This window comes from Salvelinus fontinalis, chromosome 9 (genome assembly GCF_029448725.1).
Source record: "Salvelinus fontinalis isolate EN_2023a chromosome 9, ASM2944872v1, whole genome shotgun sequence".
Lineage (NCBI taxonomy): Eukaryota > Metazoa > Chordata > Actinopteri > Salmoniformes > Salmonidae > Salvelinus > Salvelinus fontinalis.
The window spans coordinates 27,120,036-27,135,697 of NC_074673.1; the positions used below are offsets into that span (position 1 = coordinate 27,120,036).

General features: G+C 45.6%; 1 protein-coding gene across 5 annotated transcripts in view; it reads left to right on the forward strand.

Moving 5' to 3' along the window:
• Positions 1-15,662, forward strand: part of LOC129862363 (SLIT-ROBO Rho GTPase-activating protein 1-like) — a 178,781-nt gene that overhangs the window by 148,387 nt on the left and 14,732 nt on the right. For all 5 annotated transcript variants that reach the window (XM_055933912.1, XM_055933913.1, XM_055933916.1 and 2 more), the window contains exons 17-19: positions 545-769; positions 3,433-3,512; positions 10,329-10,509. In XM_055933912.1, the coding sequence (XP_055789887.1) occupies positions 545-769; positions 3,433-3,512; positions 10,329-10,509 (486 nt within the window). The remainder of the gene's footprint in view (positions 1-544; positions 770-3,432; positions 3,513-10,328; positions 10,510-15,662) is intronic.

A 15,662-nucleotide genomic window follows, 5' to 3' on the forward strand; every position in this document is an offset into this window, starting at 1 on the left:
AAAGCACAAAACACACATTGACTGGCTTACTGTTTGGGGACATGTTACTCAATCACCAAATAGCCCTAATAACTTGCACCTTTAAGATCATTGTACAGTACATTTCTCCTGTTTGTTACTGTATGTAGAGAGAGAAAATAAGCTAGCGTTAAATTTAACATGTCCGGGGTTAATGGATGACTGGAGAGATTTACTCCTTAGTAATTTACTCCACCTGAAATGCGCTCATTGTTTTACTGCTTAGCTGATAGAGAGGAGCATAATCCCGTTGTGTGATCTGTTAGGTTATTAAAAATGTTTGAGAATTGATCACTATCCAGACAGTGAGAGGATAGAATCAATCAAATAAACATTCTGTGTTTGAGAAGTGCAACGTTTATCCGCTTTATCTTGTTAAAGAGATTATGCTAACTTAATGTAAAGTCGATTGTTGTGTGTAAACCCTTTATCTCTCTCACCTATCTCTCGCTCTGTCTATCTCCCTCTACCACTCTCACTCACCCTCTCTTTGCTCCCTCTCCCCCGTCCTCCCTCTGCCCCCCAGCCTGTCCCAGTACAGCGATGAGAACATGATGGACCCCTATAACCTGGCCATCTGCTTCGGCCCCACCCTCATGCCCACACCCAACATCGAGGATCAGGTGTTGTGCCAGGCACACGTCAACGAGATCATCAAGACCATCATCATCCACCACGAAATCATCTTCCCCGACACCAAGGAGCTGGACGGGCCCGTCTACGAGAAATGCATGGCCGGGGAAGACTACTGGTGAGCTGAACATAGAAATAGAATTACTAGAAAGGCAACTGGTGAGCTGAACGATTGAGCTGAATGATTTGAGCAGGGTGTGTGAGAAGGGCATGGCGGGCGGAGACTACTGGTCAGGGTTCTTGCATTTAGACACTTTATAAATTCCATAACTTTTTCATGACTTCCCATGTCTACAAATGAGAATTTGTATGACAGTGGCTAAACATGTGCCGGGCAACACCTTGTGACAAATGTACAGAAGAATACATTTGAATCAACATTTAATTTCCAAACAGCAATTCATCTGACATTTCATGATTTTTCTTCATTGTATCAATAGATGTGTTCAATTCTCTGGCAGAAGGTCCCTGACCTGTGAGAACCCTGTGAGATGATTGACTGAGCAGGGTCGCCCTTCGACGGAGTCAGAGGTTATTCATTAGTGAAACTATCCGGGCGACTTGCAATGATGTCATTTTGACAAGCTTCACTGAGGTGTTGGCTGGGGAGCCAGTAGGGGTGTTTTTCTCATTCCTGTCCTGTGAATGTATCATAGCTCAGGCTCGCAGCCAAATATCCCTTCATATGGGACGTAATACTCCATGCTGCCAGTATGTGTGTGTCTGCACTGCAGTGGGAGCTGCAGCTGTCTCAATATGTCGTTAGAGTTAATGCAGGTAATTATGCTAAATTATTAAAGTGTCCGTGGTGAGACAATATGACAGGGTACAGCTCTCTTTTGTGTATCAGACCTTTAGATATCTGCCTTGACGAAATGAGACTGAATGAATTGATCACCATAATGACCCCAGACGCAGAAGAAAAGAGACCATTTTAACATCATGTAATGCAGCTTGTAAAAGTACGTTAAAACAGAGCAGAGTAACGTCTCTGGGCCAGCTAGCTCCACAGCTATGAGGAGCTGAGCAGGGAGAGTTTATCGTTCTCTTCCCCTGAAGAGCACTAGCCTGGTCCCAGATCTGTTTGTGCTGTCTTGCCAACTCCTATGCTTTAGATATTGGCCTTGATGAGATGAGATGGACCGAAGCGATCACGATTGGGAAGGAAACACTATTTATAACCTGAAGTGCATCACATAGAACTACATTAACAGACCAAAGTAAAGTTTGGCAGGATGGCTCCACAGCTGTGAGGAGAGCCTGTCTCTTCCTCTGAAGAGCACGTCTGTCTCTCTGTTCCTTGGGAGAGTGTAAGCCTTTGCTCTGCCAGAGATAATCACCTGTCACAGCCATCAGGACACCATCCCTGACCGAGCCACATCAAACCTAGAAGATTTGTTGTCGTCTCTCCATCCCAGGGGCATTAATGCCAGGGACGTCTGAAAACCGATAAACAGCACCCAGCCTGTGTCATGGGAATACTGATGATGCCCTCTATTTGGTAGTCGGTGGCTGCCAATAGTCGGTGGATGCCTCTCAATGTGGCTGTAGGTGCATCTCAAAATATCTCAAGTCAAGTCAGTGAGACAGACCTGTCCATTACGCAGGAGCTCTGACTGACTTGTTTACATAAGACAACACGTGGCCAATGTTATTTGGACCCTAAGCCCTTTATGCAGGGGCCACTTCCTGATGTGTTTGATAGGGATCACTCCAGTCTGCTACTGTTTTGGCCAAAATGACAACTGACATTATGCACACTTGCATCCCAACTGGCACAAAATGATAAACCCATTTGCGAGCATCTTTTGTCCTGCCGCAACCTGTTTTGTAACATGATTTGCTATGAAACACTGCCAGACAGGTGCACACTCTGGTAACAGATAGTGAGAAAGTTGTAAAAACAAAACGGCAACGAAGACGACACGTTGCCTCTCGACAGTGACTTGATAAGCTGATTTAGCTAACTGGCCTGCCTGCTCAAAGTGCCTGCTAGCTACTACTAGCTAGCGTCATTGACAAACACAAAGATGAAACTTAGCCAGCTAGCTAGTAGTGATTTTAGTTTACCAGCCTGCTGATGATGAACTTGTTCTCGGAAATCAGTCCTGAGTGCAGCCAGCAGCAGCTGACTTTATTCTGTCTGCAGTTCACTGACTTTTGTAGCGGGTACAAAAATACCGCACCAAATACCTGATGTACAATTGCGCAACTAAGACCTGCTCTGCAAAGACGTCAAAATGAATTACAGATTTATTGATTTATATTTTGAGGAAGTGGTAGTGGCTAGGTTGTTGCTACCGTGACTCAGGAGGGACAAACGACAGTAACTGCCAGGGTAAGATATGCGAACATAGCACACCCACATCGAACCACACCCCCATGACCCAAATCTTGTTTTTCTTAATGAGCAACAGAAGAACACATGCGGAATTTGTGCGTTCAGCCCCCTTTAACAGCGGCCCTCCAGACCTCGGTGAAGACTGTATGCGGGCTGTGGGGGAAAATGAGTTTGACACCCCTGATCTACACTAAAAGTCTTTGATAGATGATATCTATGTGAGTGCATACTACTACCAGGTATTTGCTTTCACCAGTCCAGTAGTGTCACATCATTGCCGAAGAAGGAAAGCATGCAAATGGGGGAATCCACTTTAAACAAGATACACGCTGAGGATGGATGAAATTGAGTAGCGGTTACAATTGTATCCATGGTAGTCTGACCTCAACCTATAATCTCTGACCCCTAAACCTGACCTCTGACCTTCTCTCCCCCCACAGTGAGAGTCCCTACAGTGAGCATGGGGCCATAGAGGAGGTGGACAATGAGGGAGGCACTGAGACGCATACCAGCGAGGACGGTGAGTACCCTTCAACCAGGTACCCTTGTAACCCTATGATGTAATGACATACCAGATGTGAACGTCATGGGAAAAGCATACACTTTCTTTCTCCAGTGTCTGTGCTGTGGTCTACTGAGGGTTAAATCCAGACTTTCTCTAGTGTCTGTGCTGTGGTCTAGCGAGGGTTAAATCCAGACTTTCTCTAGTGTCTGTGCTGTGGTCTACTGAGGGTTAAATCCAGACTTTCTCTAGTGTCTGTGCTGTGGTCTAGCGAGGGTTAAATCCAGACTTTCTCTAGTGTCTGTGCTGTGGTCTAGCGAGGGTTAAATCCAGACTTTCTCTAGTGTCTGTGCTGTGGTCTAGCGAGGGTTAAATCCAGACTTTCTCTAGTGTCTGTGCTGTGGTCTACTGAGGGTTAAATCCAGACTTTCTCTAGTGTCTGTGCTGTGGTCTAGCGAGGGTTAAATCCAGACTTTCTCTAGTGTCTGTGCTGTGGTCTACTGAGGGTTAAATCCAGACTTTCTCTAGTGTCTGTGCTGTGGTCTAGCGAGGGTTAAATCCAGACTTTCTCTAGTGTCTGTGCTGTGGTCTAGCGAGGGTTAAATCCAGACTTTCTCTAGTGTCTGTGCTGTGGTCTAGCGAGGGTTAAATCCAGACTTTCTCTAGTGTCTGTGCTGTGGTCTAGCGAGGGTTAAATCCAGACTTTCTCTAGTGTCTGTGCTGTGGTCTAGCGAGGGTTAAATCCAGACTTTCTCTAGTGTCTGTGCTGTGGTCTAGCGAGGGTTAAATCCAGACTTTCTCTAGTGTCTGTGCTGTGGTCTACTGAGGGTTAAATCCAGTCTTCCTCTAGTGTCTGTGCTGTGGTCTAGCGAGGGTTAAATCCAGACTTTCTCCAGTGTCTTTGCTGTGGTCTACTGAGGGTTACATCCAGACTTTCTCTAGTGTCTGTGCTGTGGTCTACTGAGGGTTAAATCCAGACTTTCTCCAGTGTCTGTGCTGTGATCTACTGAGGGTTAAATCCAGACTTTCTCTAGTGTCTGTGCTGTGGTCTAACGAGGGTTAAATCCAGACTTTCTCTAGTGTCTGTGCTGTGGTCTAGCGAGGATTAAATCCAGACTTTCTCTAGTGTCTGTGCTGTGGTCTACTGAGGGTTAAATCCAGACTTCCTCTAGTGTCTGTGCTGTGGTCTAGCGAGGGTTAAATCCAGACTTCCTCTAGTGTCTGTGCTGTGGTCTAGCGAGGGTTAAATCCAGACTTTCTCTAGTGTCTGTGCTGCGGTCTACTGAGGGTTAAATCCAGACTTTCTCTAGTGTCTGTGCTGTGGTCTAGCGAGGGTTAAACCAAGAGCCCACTGGCCTGTGTGGATAATCCTGCCTTGCTAAATGGAATGACCTTGGAGGGGCAGGGAACTGGGCTCCAGAGATGTGGGCATCTATTCATATTCTAATTCCTACTGTATCGCCAACACCCCATGGGACCTGGGCCACACAGTGATGGCAGCACCCCCCTCCCAGGCCCCTGGTGGGCTCTTTTGCATCCCTCCGGACCCCCTCGGGTGATGTGATGAGGGATCTTTAAGTTTTGGGGTTAGCCGATAGTATTTGAACGAGACCTAATCCTGTGGGTTGGTCACTCAAGGATACCCAGCATATAAATACTTTTTGGGGAATTATTTTGAACTACAAATATGAATGGGGAGTGATGACGATTAATGATTATGTCTATAATACCATCTGTATTGTCTATGCTTTTAAACAACTTCAGCTTGTGTTAATGTGATAGGCCTCACTCAAACCAGCCTCAGAGACACTGCACTGCAGGCCAGGGAACGATATACTTCTAAAACTAAGTAAAAGGTGTGAGTTGAGATGTCTGCTCTTCCATCTGGTCTGTTGGACCCGGTCTCAGACGAGGGGGGTGCAATGGAGTTGGTCTGTTCCAAATCATATACATTGACTCACCTCCTCCGTGGGCTACAGAGGGGTCAGGTTGGCTGAATAGGACAGAAACTGGTTGTTTCTCAGGGAAACATTACAAAAACGCTGTACAGCTAAAGTGCCTTTAGACATTTTGTAGAGAATAAATATATTCCTAAACATGTATCTTGTTTTCAATAAGGCACTAAAGTAAAACTACAAAGAATGTGGCAAAGAAATATACGTTATGTCCTGAATACAAAGCCTTAGGTTTGGGGCAAATCCAACACATCACTGAGTACTATTCTTCATATTTTCAAGCATGGTGGTGGTTGCATCATGTTATGGGCATGCTTGTCATCAGCATGGACTAGGGAGTTGTTTTTAGGATAAAAATAAATGGAATAGAGCTAAGCACAGGCAAAATCATAGAGGAAAACCTTGTCTCCCAGTGTCTGCTTTCCAACAGACACTGGGAGACAAATTGACCTTTCAGCAGGACAATTTTATTTTAGCTTTATTTAACTAGGCAAGTGTCACGCACCGGCTCAAAGCCCGTAACAAAAGGGAGACAACATGGAGAAACAAAATATATTTATTAACTAAGGTAACCTAAATGCAATTAACAATGGTGTGTGTAATCAGTAATCAGTAGTGTAAGTGAGTGTTTTGCTTGCATAAATGTGATAATGCGGGGTGTTGAAAGGTGCTAAAGCAAACAACCAAAAAGCCACAAAAATACCACAATAAAATATATAAAGGTGTCTGCATGGAGAGAGTCTCCCCAATGAATGTGGAAGAGGTCTATTTATCCCGGGCCCAGGTGTTTCCCATGTAGCTGACGACCCTCCCAACTCCGCCCACCGGCATCCTAATAAGGAGACAAGAGCAAAGAGAGAATACGGCAGACAGAGTGGGAGGGTCGTCACACAAGTCAGTGAAGAACAAATGCTTATTTTCAATGACGGCCTAAGAACAGTGCCTTGTTCAGGGGCAGAACGACAAATTTTTACCTTGTCAGCTCGGGAATTCGATCTTGCAACCTTTCGGTTACTAGTCCAACGCTCTAACCACTAGGCTACCTGCCGCCCCAATAACCTAAAACACAAGGCCAAATATACACTGAACCAGTGTAGACACTGAGTTGCTTACCAGGACGACATTGAATGTTCCTGGGTGGCTTAGTCACAGTTTTGACTTAAATCGACTTGAAAATCTATGGCAAGACTTGAAAATGGCTGTCTAGCAATGATCAACAACCAACTTGACAGAGCCTGAATAATTTAAAAAAGCATAATGTGCAAATATTGTACGATCCAAGTGTGCAAAGCTCTTAGAGACTTACCCAGAAGGACTTTATCATTATGTAGTATTATGTGTAGATAGGTGAGAGAAAAAAATCTATTTAACGTTTAATTCAGGCTGTAATACAACAAAATGTGAAATAAGTCAAGGGGTATGAATTCTTTCCGAAGGCACTGTACGTAACAAACATTTTACAAAAATGCTGTACAACTACGTAACAAAAACTTTACAAAAACTTTCAAAGTTGTGTTGCAGCCGTCCACATTGCCGTTCACTACAACGGAGCCCAACCCACTTCCATAGGAATAATAAAAACACACATTAGTAACAGGCACAATCCCATCTCCTTTCCCTTTAGGTCTGAAAGTGTTTTTAGATTGTCCTTTTCATCATTCACCATCAGTCTTTAAACATAATTTATACATGAGCTCCAGGATGGAAATGTAAACCATGACTTCTCATTACATAGCTTTTCTAGCACACCCTCTTACAGAGTCAGACACATTTATGTCCATTCTAACTAATGAAGACACCTGGGGCGTGATCATTCGGCACCAAATGGAAGAAAAAGGAATGAAATGGGGGAGGGACTGACTGCTTGGACATGTCCAATAAGAAAAACTATTTTTCCTAATGAATGGCACCTGATGGTATAGACTAGAGCACGTAGTTTTCCATTCTAGAACGGTAAAAACACACATGGCAGCTATCCATTGCAAAGCAATTAATTATGGACAAGCAAGCCTAATAAACCATATGAACCTAACTCGGGCTACCATGGTATTGGTCCAAATATTGTCTCCCTGTTAGGGTTGAGCGGAAGGTCTTTCTGACCCTGATGTTATTGCCATTCCCTGTGGGCTCTTGAAGCCCATTCAGACCTATTGTCCTCAGTTAGTGGTTGAAAATACTTAGGATCTTACTCAGAATTACAGTTCTGCTGTATGACGTCAATGTTCGATCCTAGTTGTCTTCAGGGCTTCAATGTCTTTGTTAGCTCTTGTTGTATCAGCCACCTTTTGTAACCAGCCAATAAGGCCAAGCCCTCTCCTCTCAGCCCTCCTGGTGTGTTAAAGCCTGTTTACTCCCATTATGGATGAACTGGAGAGGCCACATTTACAGAACTGACAACGTGTGTGTGTGTGTGTGTGTGTGTGTGTGTGTGTGTGTGTGTGTGTGTGTGTGTGTGTGTGTGTGTGTGTGTGTGTGTGTGTGATAGGAACACGTGCATCACATGGGGAAAACTGTGAGAAATGGTTGTAACTTCCCAGTGTGCCTAAATTCTTTCACGTGCTACAGACAGTACTCAATTTTAATGACCTGCATTTTGTCAACTCCTGTAACAAGTTTCTGGTTGGCAATGACATGCATGACATCGTAGCGTAATATGACTGTCACTGCGAGTGACAGTGTCCTTTTTTTGGATGCCCATTTCTCTCGCTCTGTCAATACATTGATGTCCCTTCCCTCTGCTGGTAAAACACTATAGGGTGTTAGACAGCCATGGTTGGAGTAGTGCATTCTCTTCACCCAGTGCAGTAAACACAGAACAGGTCATTACTCTTCCCCTATGACCCCCCCCCCCCCCCCCCCCCCCCCCCCCCATCTGTCTCTGCTCATCATGTCCTGTAGCAGATAAGCAGGATCTTAGATTTATTTTCAGAGCGAGCGAGAGAGAATTCATTGGGGCCTGCCTAGCTGCTGCTTTTCTGCCTCTCACTTTATCGATTGTTGCCGTATCTCACTCCAAGGTGGGGATCCCTATTCACATGCATGAGCAGAGCGAGTCATGGGACTAGTCTACTGGGGTGTAATGGCATCCTACATTGCACTGCTGTTATATCAGAACCTCTTACTTTTTCAGTTCAGCTATTTTTGTGTGTGTGCGCACGCACTTCTATGAGTGTCCTTGTCTATGAGCTTGGGCACTATGAAATTAAAATGTAATCAGAGATCAAATTCCTGTCTGTCATGTCTCATTGACTCCACAACACCCCTGTCATTCCCCACGGCAGAGAGGGGAGAGAGGGAGAAAAAACAAGAGAACCAAGATACATGTTATCTTGGAATCACTGTCCTCTCCACTGCTCCTCTCACCAGGATGCTCATCAGGGAATCTCACTGAGTTGTTTCTGTGAAAAGGTTTCCTGCTATCTGAGCTCTGTGGTGCTTCTCCACTGATACCTCTTATCGAGGAAGCCTTGCTGTGGGGAGGAGCAGCAGGGAAAGGCAGGGACCCCATGTCTGACTTGAGGGGTTCTGGTGGTTGGATGTTCTTGGGGGTGGATGGGGTTGGGGTTTGGAGGAAACTGACCAATGATGATTGCTGTATCGTCATTGGTCGAGAGTCATGGCTGGCACCACCTAAGAGGAAAGGCCCATATGACTGTTCCTTGATGTTTTTAGCTCACCTGGCAGCAGTATGTCTTACACAGAAGCCAAACCGGCTGCGCACGTGCGCTATCGTGCATAAATGTAGTTTGTCCACCCACACCAGACGCGATCACGACACGCAGGTTGAAATATCAAAACAAACTCTGAACCAATTAGCTTAATTTGGGGACAGGTCGAAAAGCATTAAACATGTATGGCAATTTAGCTAGTTAGCTTGCACTTGCTAGCTAATTTGTCCTGGGATATAAACATTGAGTTGTTATTTTACCTGAAATGCACATTAACCTCTACTCCGACAATTAATCCACACATAAAACAGCCAACCGAATCGTTTCTAGTTATCTCTCCTCCTTCCAGGCTTTTTCATCTTTGAATTTATATGGTGATTGGCGTCTAAACTTTCATAGTATTACCACGACTACCGGCAAAACAGTTCGTCTTTCAATCACCCACGTGGGTATAACCAATGAGGAGATGGCACATGGGTATCTGCTTCTATAAACCAATGAGGAGATGGGAGAGGCAGGACTTCCAGCGCGATCTGCGTCAGAAATAGAAATGAGTTCTATTTTAGCCCTTGGCATCGCAGACGCTCGTTGGCGCATGCGACGTGTCCGGTCTGGTCAGCATGTTAATGTGATACTGACTGTGTTACAAGGGACTATGTGGTAAAGGTTTCTAACAACATTTAAAATAATATGTGGTGTGGTAATGTACTCCCAACACAGACACTCGCAACAAAAAGCAGATGACAGTGTTTGTATTGGGTTTACCTTATAAACACTGTCCTCACTCAGACATCCCATGCAGAATCGCCATAGGTCTTTGTGATAGCTTGTCGTAGTCTAACCTCAGCAGAAGTCCATACTCTGGCGAACGTACTGTGTACTGAGCAGTATAGATCTCCTTTCACTAAGAGCTATAATCATCCCTGTTCAGGGCCTTCAGGGCCTGTTGTCCAGGGTGTTCTATTGTATGTGTGTAGCTCGGTTGTTATTGACACTAACTAAAATAGACCGACTGCTGCTTTCAATCTCAGATCAATAATACCAGACCCATTTGTGACATCATTCAGACATACATAATCGTGACATATAATTGCCAGAAATGTTTATACTCTTATGACACCACTCTGCTAAAAACAAAAATGGATTCCTTCATGTACTTTATCAGCTTTGTCAGACATACCTGACTGTGTGTTCCTCGTTTTCTTCTGCAGAGGGCGAGCCCATCGAAGCAATTGCCAAGTTTGACTACGTGGGGCGTTCTGCCCGAGAGCTGTGCTTCAAGAAGGGCGCCTCCCTGCTGCTGTACCAGCGGGCATCGGACGACTGGTGGGAGGGACGGCACAACGGAATTGACGGCCTGGTACCTCACCAGTACATCGTGGTGCAGGACATGTGAGTATGCAGCCCATAGACACACACACAGCTTCTAGAGGAGACACTGGCACATTTATTATCTACATATTCTTATTCCATTTCAGACATCAGTGGACAGGTAATATAAATACATCTGGTGACATAACAATATTTTGAATTAAATCAATGATTTTTTAAAGACTCTACAGGTGGTTTTGCAAAGGAATCGTTAGTGGGGCAGGATTTGTAGTTGCTCTCCAATAATGGTACTTGCACAATATTTCCTCATCCTTGAAGTCTAGACCACAACTCCCTTAACAATACATAAGACTGCTGTTTAGAGAAGACTCTTGTATGCAGTAAATTTGTCCACTTCCTTGAAGAGGATTCCTCATTACAACTTGCGTCCTGTTTAAGCTATTGCTCACTCACATAACTGACCAATCAGTCACTCAATCACATTGTATTTAGCATTTTATTTTCACTCTTAACAGAGAAGACCCACCCTCCCTTAATCCCATTTGGGGTTCCTTTTCAGAGTGAAAGTGACGACATCCGTCCATCTTTAATGTTCTTCCTCTGAATTAATCACTGCTTTTTCTTACTAACAATGACTGAGGGGCCAAGGCTCTGGGGCTGTGTGAAGCAAGGTCCTGGGCTGCAGGCTGGGGGCCTCTGTCTGTCATACCCACTCTATGATGAACAACTGTTCTCTAGGGGTCCCTAATTACCCCTTCTGCCCTCAATCAACGCCCCCCCCCCCCCCCCCCCCCCCCGACAAACCCCAAGCGCCCCTTCACACTGGCAACCTTCCCCCTGCCCTGGCAATGATCCTTGCCTAATGGGGTGGAGTTACACCCTCATTAAGCGTGTGAGAGAGACATTGTTTAGTAGCTAGCCAGAGAAACGCATGTTTAAAGCTCTCCTCCTCCGTTAGTGCTGCAGGTCCTTTACCAGCTGTCCCTACATGTGCCTGTATCAATAATTCACTGGGGTAGGCACCGGCGCTGATGGCTGTTTACTTAGTTAAAGGAATGACCCAGAGAATGTACAGCCAGGTGTCCTGTAGCATGGCCAAGCATACTGTACTAGTGTGTGGAGGGGATATAAACTCAGCAAAAAAAGAAACGTCCTCTCACTGTCAACTGCGTTTATTTTCAGCAAACTTACCATGTGTAAATATTTGTGTGAACATAACAAGATTCAACAGAGACATAAACTGAACAAGTTCCACAGACATGTGACTACCAGAAATTGAATAATGTGTCCCTGAACAAAGGGGGGTCAAAACCAAAAGTAACAGTCAGTATCTGTTGTGGCCACCAGCTGCATTAAGTACTGCAGTGCATCTCCTCCTCATGTACTGCACAAGATTTGCCAGTTCTTGCTGTTAGATGTTACCCCACTCTTCCACCAAGGCACCTGCAAGTTCCCGGATATTTCTGGGGGGAATGGCCCTAGCGCTCACCCTCCGATCCAACAGGTCCCAGACGTGCTCAATGGGATTGAGATCCGGGCTCTTCGCTGGCCATGGCAGAACACTGACATTCCTGTCTTGCAGGAAATCACGCAAAGAATGAGCAGTGTGGCTGGTGGCATTGTCATGCTGGAGGGTCATGTCAGGATGAGCCTGCAGGAAGGTTACCATATGAGGGAGGAGGATGTCTTCCCTTTAACGCACAGCGTTGAGATTGCCTGCAATGACAACAAGCTCAGTCCGATGATGCTGTGACACACCCCCCAGACCATGATGGACCCTCCACCTCCAAATCGATCCCGCTCCAGAGTACAGGCCTCGGTTTAACGCTCATTCCTTCGACAATAAATACAAATCCGACCATCACCCCTGGTGAAAGCTAACCGCGACTTGTCAGTGAAGAGCACTTTTTGCCAGTCCTGTCTGGTCCAGCAACGGTGGTTTTGTGCCCATAGGCAACGTTGTTGCCGGTGATGTCTGGTGAGGACCTGCCTTATAACAGGCCTACAAGTCCTCAGTCCAGCCTCTCTCAGCCTATTGCGGACAGTCTGAGCACTGATGGAGGGATTGTGCATTCCTGGTCTAACTCGGGCAGTTGTTGTTGCCATCCTGTACCTGTCCCGCAGGTGTGATGTTCGGATGTACCGATCCTGTGCAGGTGTTGTTACACGTGGTCTGCCACTGCGAGGACGATCAGCTGTCCATCCTGTCTTCCTGCAGTGCTGTCTTAGGCATCTCACAGTACGGACATTGCAATTTATTGCCCTGGCCACATCTGCAGTCCTTATACCTCCTTGCAGCATGCCTAAGGCACGTTCATGCAGATGAGCAGGGACCCTGGGCATCTTTCTTTTGGTGTTTTCAGAGTCAGTAGAAAGGCCTCTTTAGTGCCCTAAGTTTTCATAACTGTGACCTTATTTGCCTACCATCTGTAAGCTGTTAGTGTCTTAACGACCGTTCCACAGGTGCATGTTCATTAATTGTTGATGGTTCATTGAACAATCATGGAAAACAGTGTTTAAACCCTTTACAATGAAGATCTGTGACGTTATTTGGATTTTTACAAATTATCTTTGAAAGACAGGGTCCTGAAAAAGGGATGTTTATTTTTTTGCTGAGTTTGTGTGTGTGGGTGCGTTGGTTCTTAGGGCTCAGAGACAGTGTTGAGACACTCAGCCCCCAAAAAGGAGCCCGGATAAAGTGATGTCTCGCTCTGTGTCCGCATCTGTATCCCCTTTCAGAGCTGAGCTATTGGTCCAGGAAAGCTCTCTCCAAGGCACTAGTGGGCGGATATCACTACTAAACAAATTCACAGTGTGACATACACTGAGTTTACCAAACATTAGGAACACCTTCCTAATATTGAGTTAACCCCCCCTTTACCCTCAGAACAGCCTCAATTCGTCGGGCCATGGACTCTACAAGGTGTCAAAAGCGTTCCACAGGGCCATTGTTGACTCCAATGCCCACAGTCAAGTTGGCTGGATGTCCTTGTGGTGAACCCTTCTTGATACACACAGGAAACTGTTGAGAGTGAAAAACCCAGCAGCGTTGCAGTTCTTGACACAAACCGGTGTGCCTGGCACCTACTACCATACCCCGTTCAAAGGAACTTCAATATTTTGTCTTGCCCATTCACCCTCTGAATGGCACACATACACAATCCAGTGGATTTAACAAGTGACATCAATAAGGGATCCTAGTGTTCACCTGGATTCACCTGGTCAGTCTATGTCATGGAAAGAGCAGGTGTTCTTCATGTTGTGTATAGAAGCACTTGGGTGAAATACAGTAAGATGAGCTTTGTGTATCAGATTGCTGGGCCTCAGTCATCCTTCTTGTGATACTTGTGTGGACGTAGCATGCGTGCACATTTTATTTGATTTATTTCACCTTTATTTAACCAGGTAGGCAAGTTGAGAACTCAACAAATCTCATTTGCAACTGCGACCTGGCCAAGATAAAGCAAAGTAGTTTGACACATACAACAATACAGAGTTACAAATGGAATAAATAAACAAACATACAGTCAATAATACAGTAGAAAAAGTCTATATACTGCATGTGCAAATGAGGCAAGGCAATAAATAGGCCATGGTGGCGAAGTAATTACAATATAGCAATTAAAACACTGGAATGGTAGATGTGCAGAAGATGAATGTGCAAGTAGAGATACTGGGGTGCAAAGGAGCAAGATAAATAAATACAGTATGGGGATGAGGTAGTTGGATGGGCTATTTACAGATGGGCTATGTACAGATGGTGCTTAAAGCTAGTGAGGGAGGTATGAGTCTCCAGCTTCAGTGATTTTTGCAGTTCGTTCCAGTCATTGGCAGCAGAGAACTGGAAGGAGAGGCGGCCAAAGGAAGAATTGACTTTGGGGGTGACCAGTGAGTTATACCTGCTGGAGCGCGTGCTACGGTTGGGTGCTGCTATGGTGACCAGTGAGCTGAGATAAGGCGGGGCTTTACCGAGCAGAGACTTGTAGATGACCTGGAGCCAGGGGTTTTGCGACGAGTATGAAGCGAGGGCCAGCCAACGAGAGCGTACAGATGACATCACCGAAGTCGAGCATCGGTAGGATGGTCAGTTTTACGAGGGTATGTTTGGCAGCATGAGTGAAGGATGCTTTGTTGCAAAATAGGAAGCTGATTCTAGATTTAATTTTGGATTGGATATTCTTAATGTGAGTCTGGAAGGAGAGTTTACAGTCTAACCAGACACCTAGGTATTTGTAGTTGTCCACATATTCTAAGTCAGAACCGTCCAGAGTAGTGATGCTGGACGGGCGTGCAGGTGCGGGCAGCGATCGGTTGAAGAGCATGCATTTAATTTTACTTGCATTTAAGAGCAGTTGGAGGCCACGGAAGGAGAGCTGTTTGGCATTGAAGCTCGTCTGAAGGTTAGTTAACAAAGTGTCCAAAGAAGGGCCAGAGGTATACAGATTGGTGTCGTCTGCGTAGAGGTGGATCAGAGAATCCCCAGCAACAAGAGCGACATCATTGATGTATACAGAGAAGAGAGCCGGCCCGAGAATTGAACCCTGCGGCACCCCCATAGAGACTGCCAGAGGTCCGGACAACAGGCCCTCCAATTTGACACACTGAACTCTATCAGAGAAGTAGTTGGTGAACCAGGCGAGGCAATCATTTGAGAAACCAAGGCTGTTGAGTCTGCCGATAAGAATGTGGTGATTGACAGAGTCGAAAGCCTTGGCCAGGTCTATGAATACGGCTGCACAGTAATGTCTCTTATCGATGGCGGTTATGATATCATTTAGGACCTTGAGCGTGGCTGAGGTGCACCCATGACCAGCTCTGAAACCAGATTGCATAGCGGAGAAGGTACGGTGGGATTCGAAATGGTCGGTAATCTGTGGTGTGTGTGTATGATTGCAAAACCCCGGTAATTTGCCAAAGTTACTGGAATTTTCTGAAAAATTCCAGTAGTTTACTAGTAACATTAGGATATGACCGGTAATATTCCTGTGCTTTGCAACCTTAGGTGTGTGTGTGTGGTTTATTGTCCAGTCCATTATTCCCCACTCAACCAGGCTCTGTGGCTACTAAGCAGCTCTGATTGCTACCACCTGACAAGATCAGTCACCATCTATAGTGTATGCAGCTAGCGCTCAGCTCAGTCACGCACGCAGCCCACTGAGATAACCCATACAGCTGGCTCTGGTCATGCTGCCTGGCAGCCCTGGACACACCAC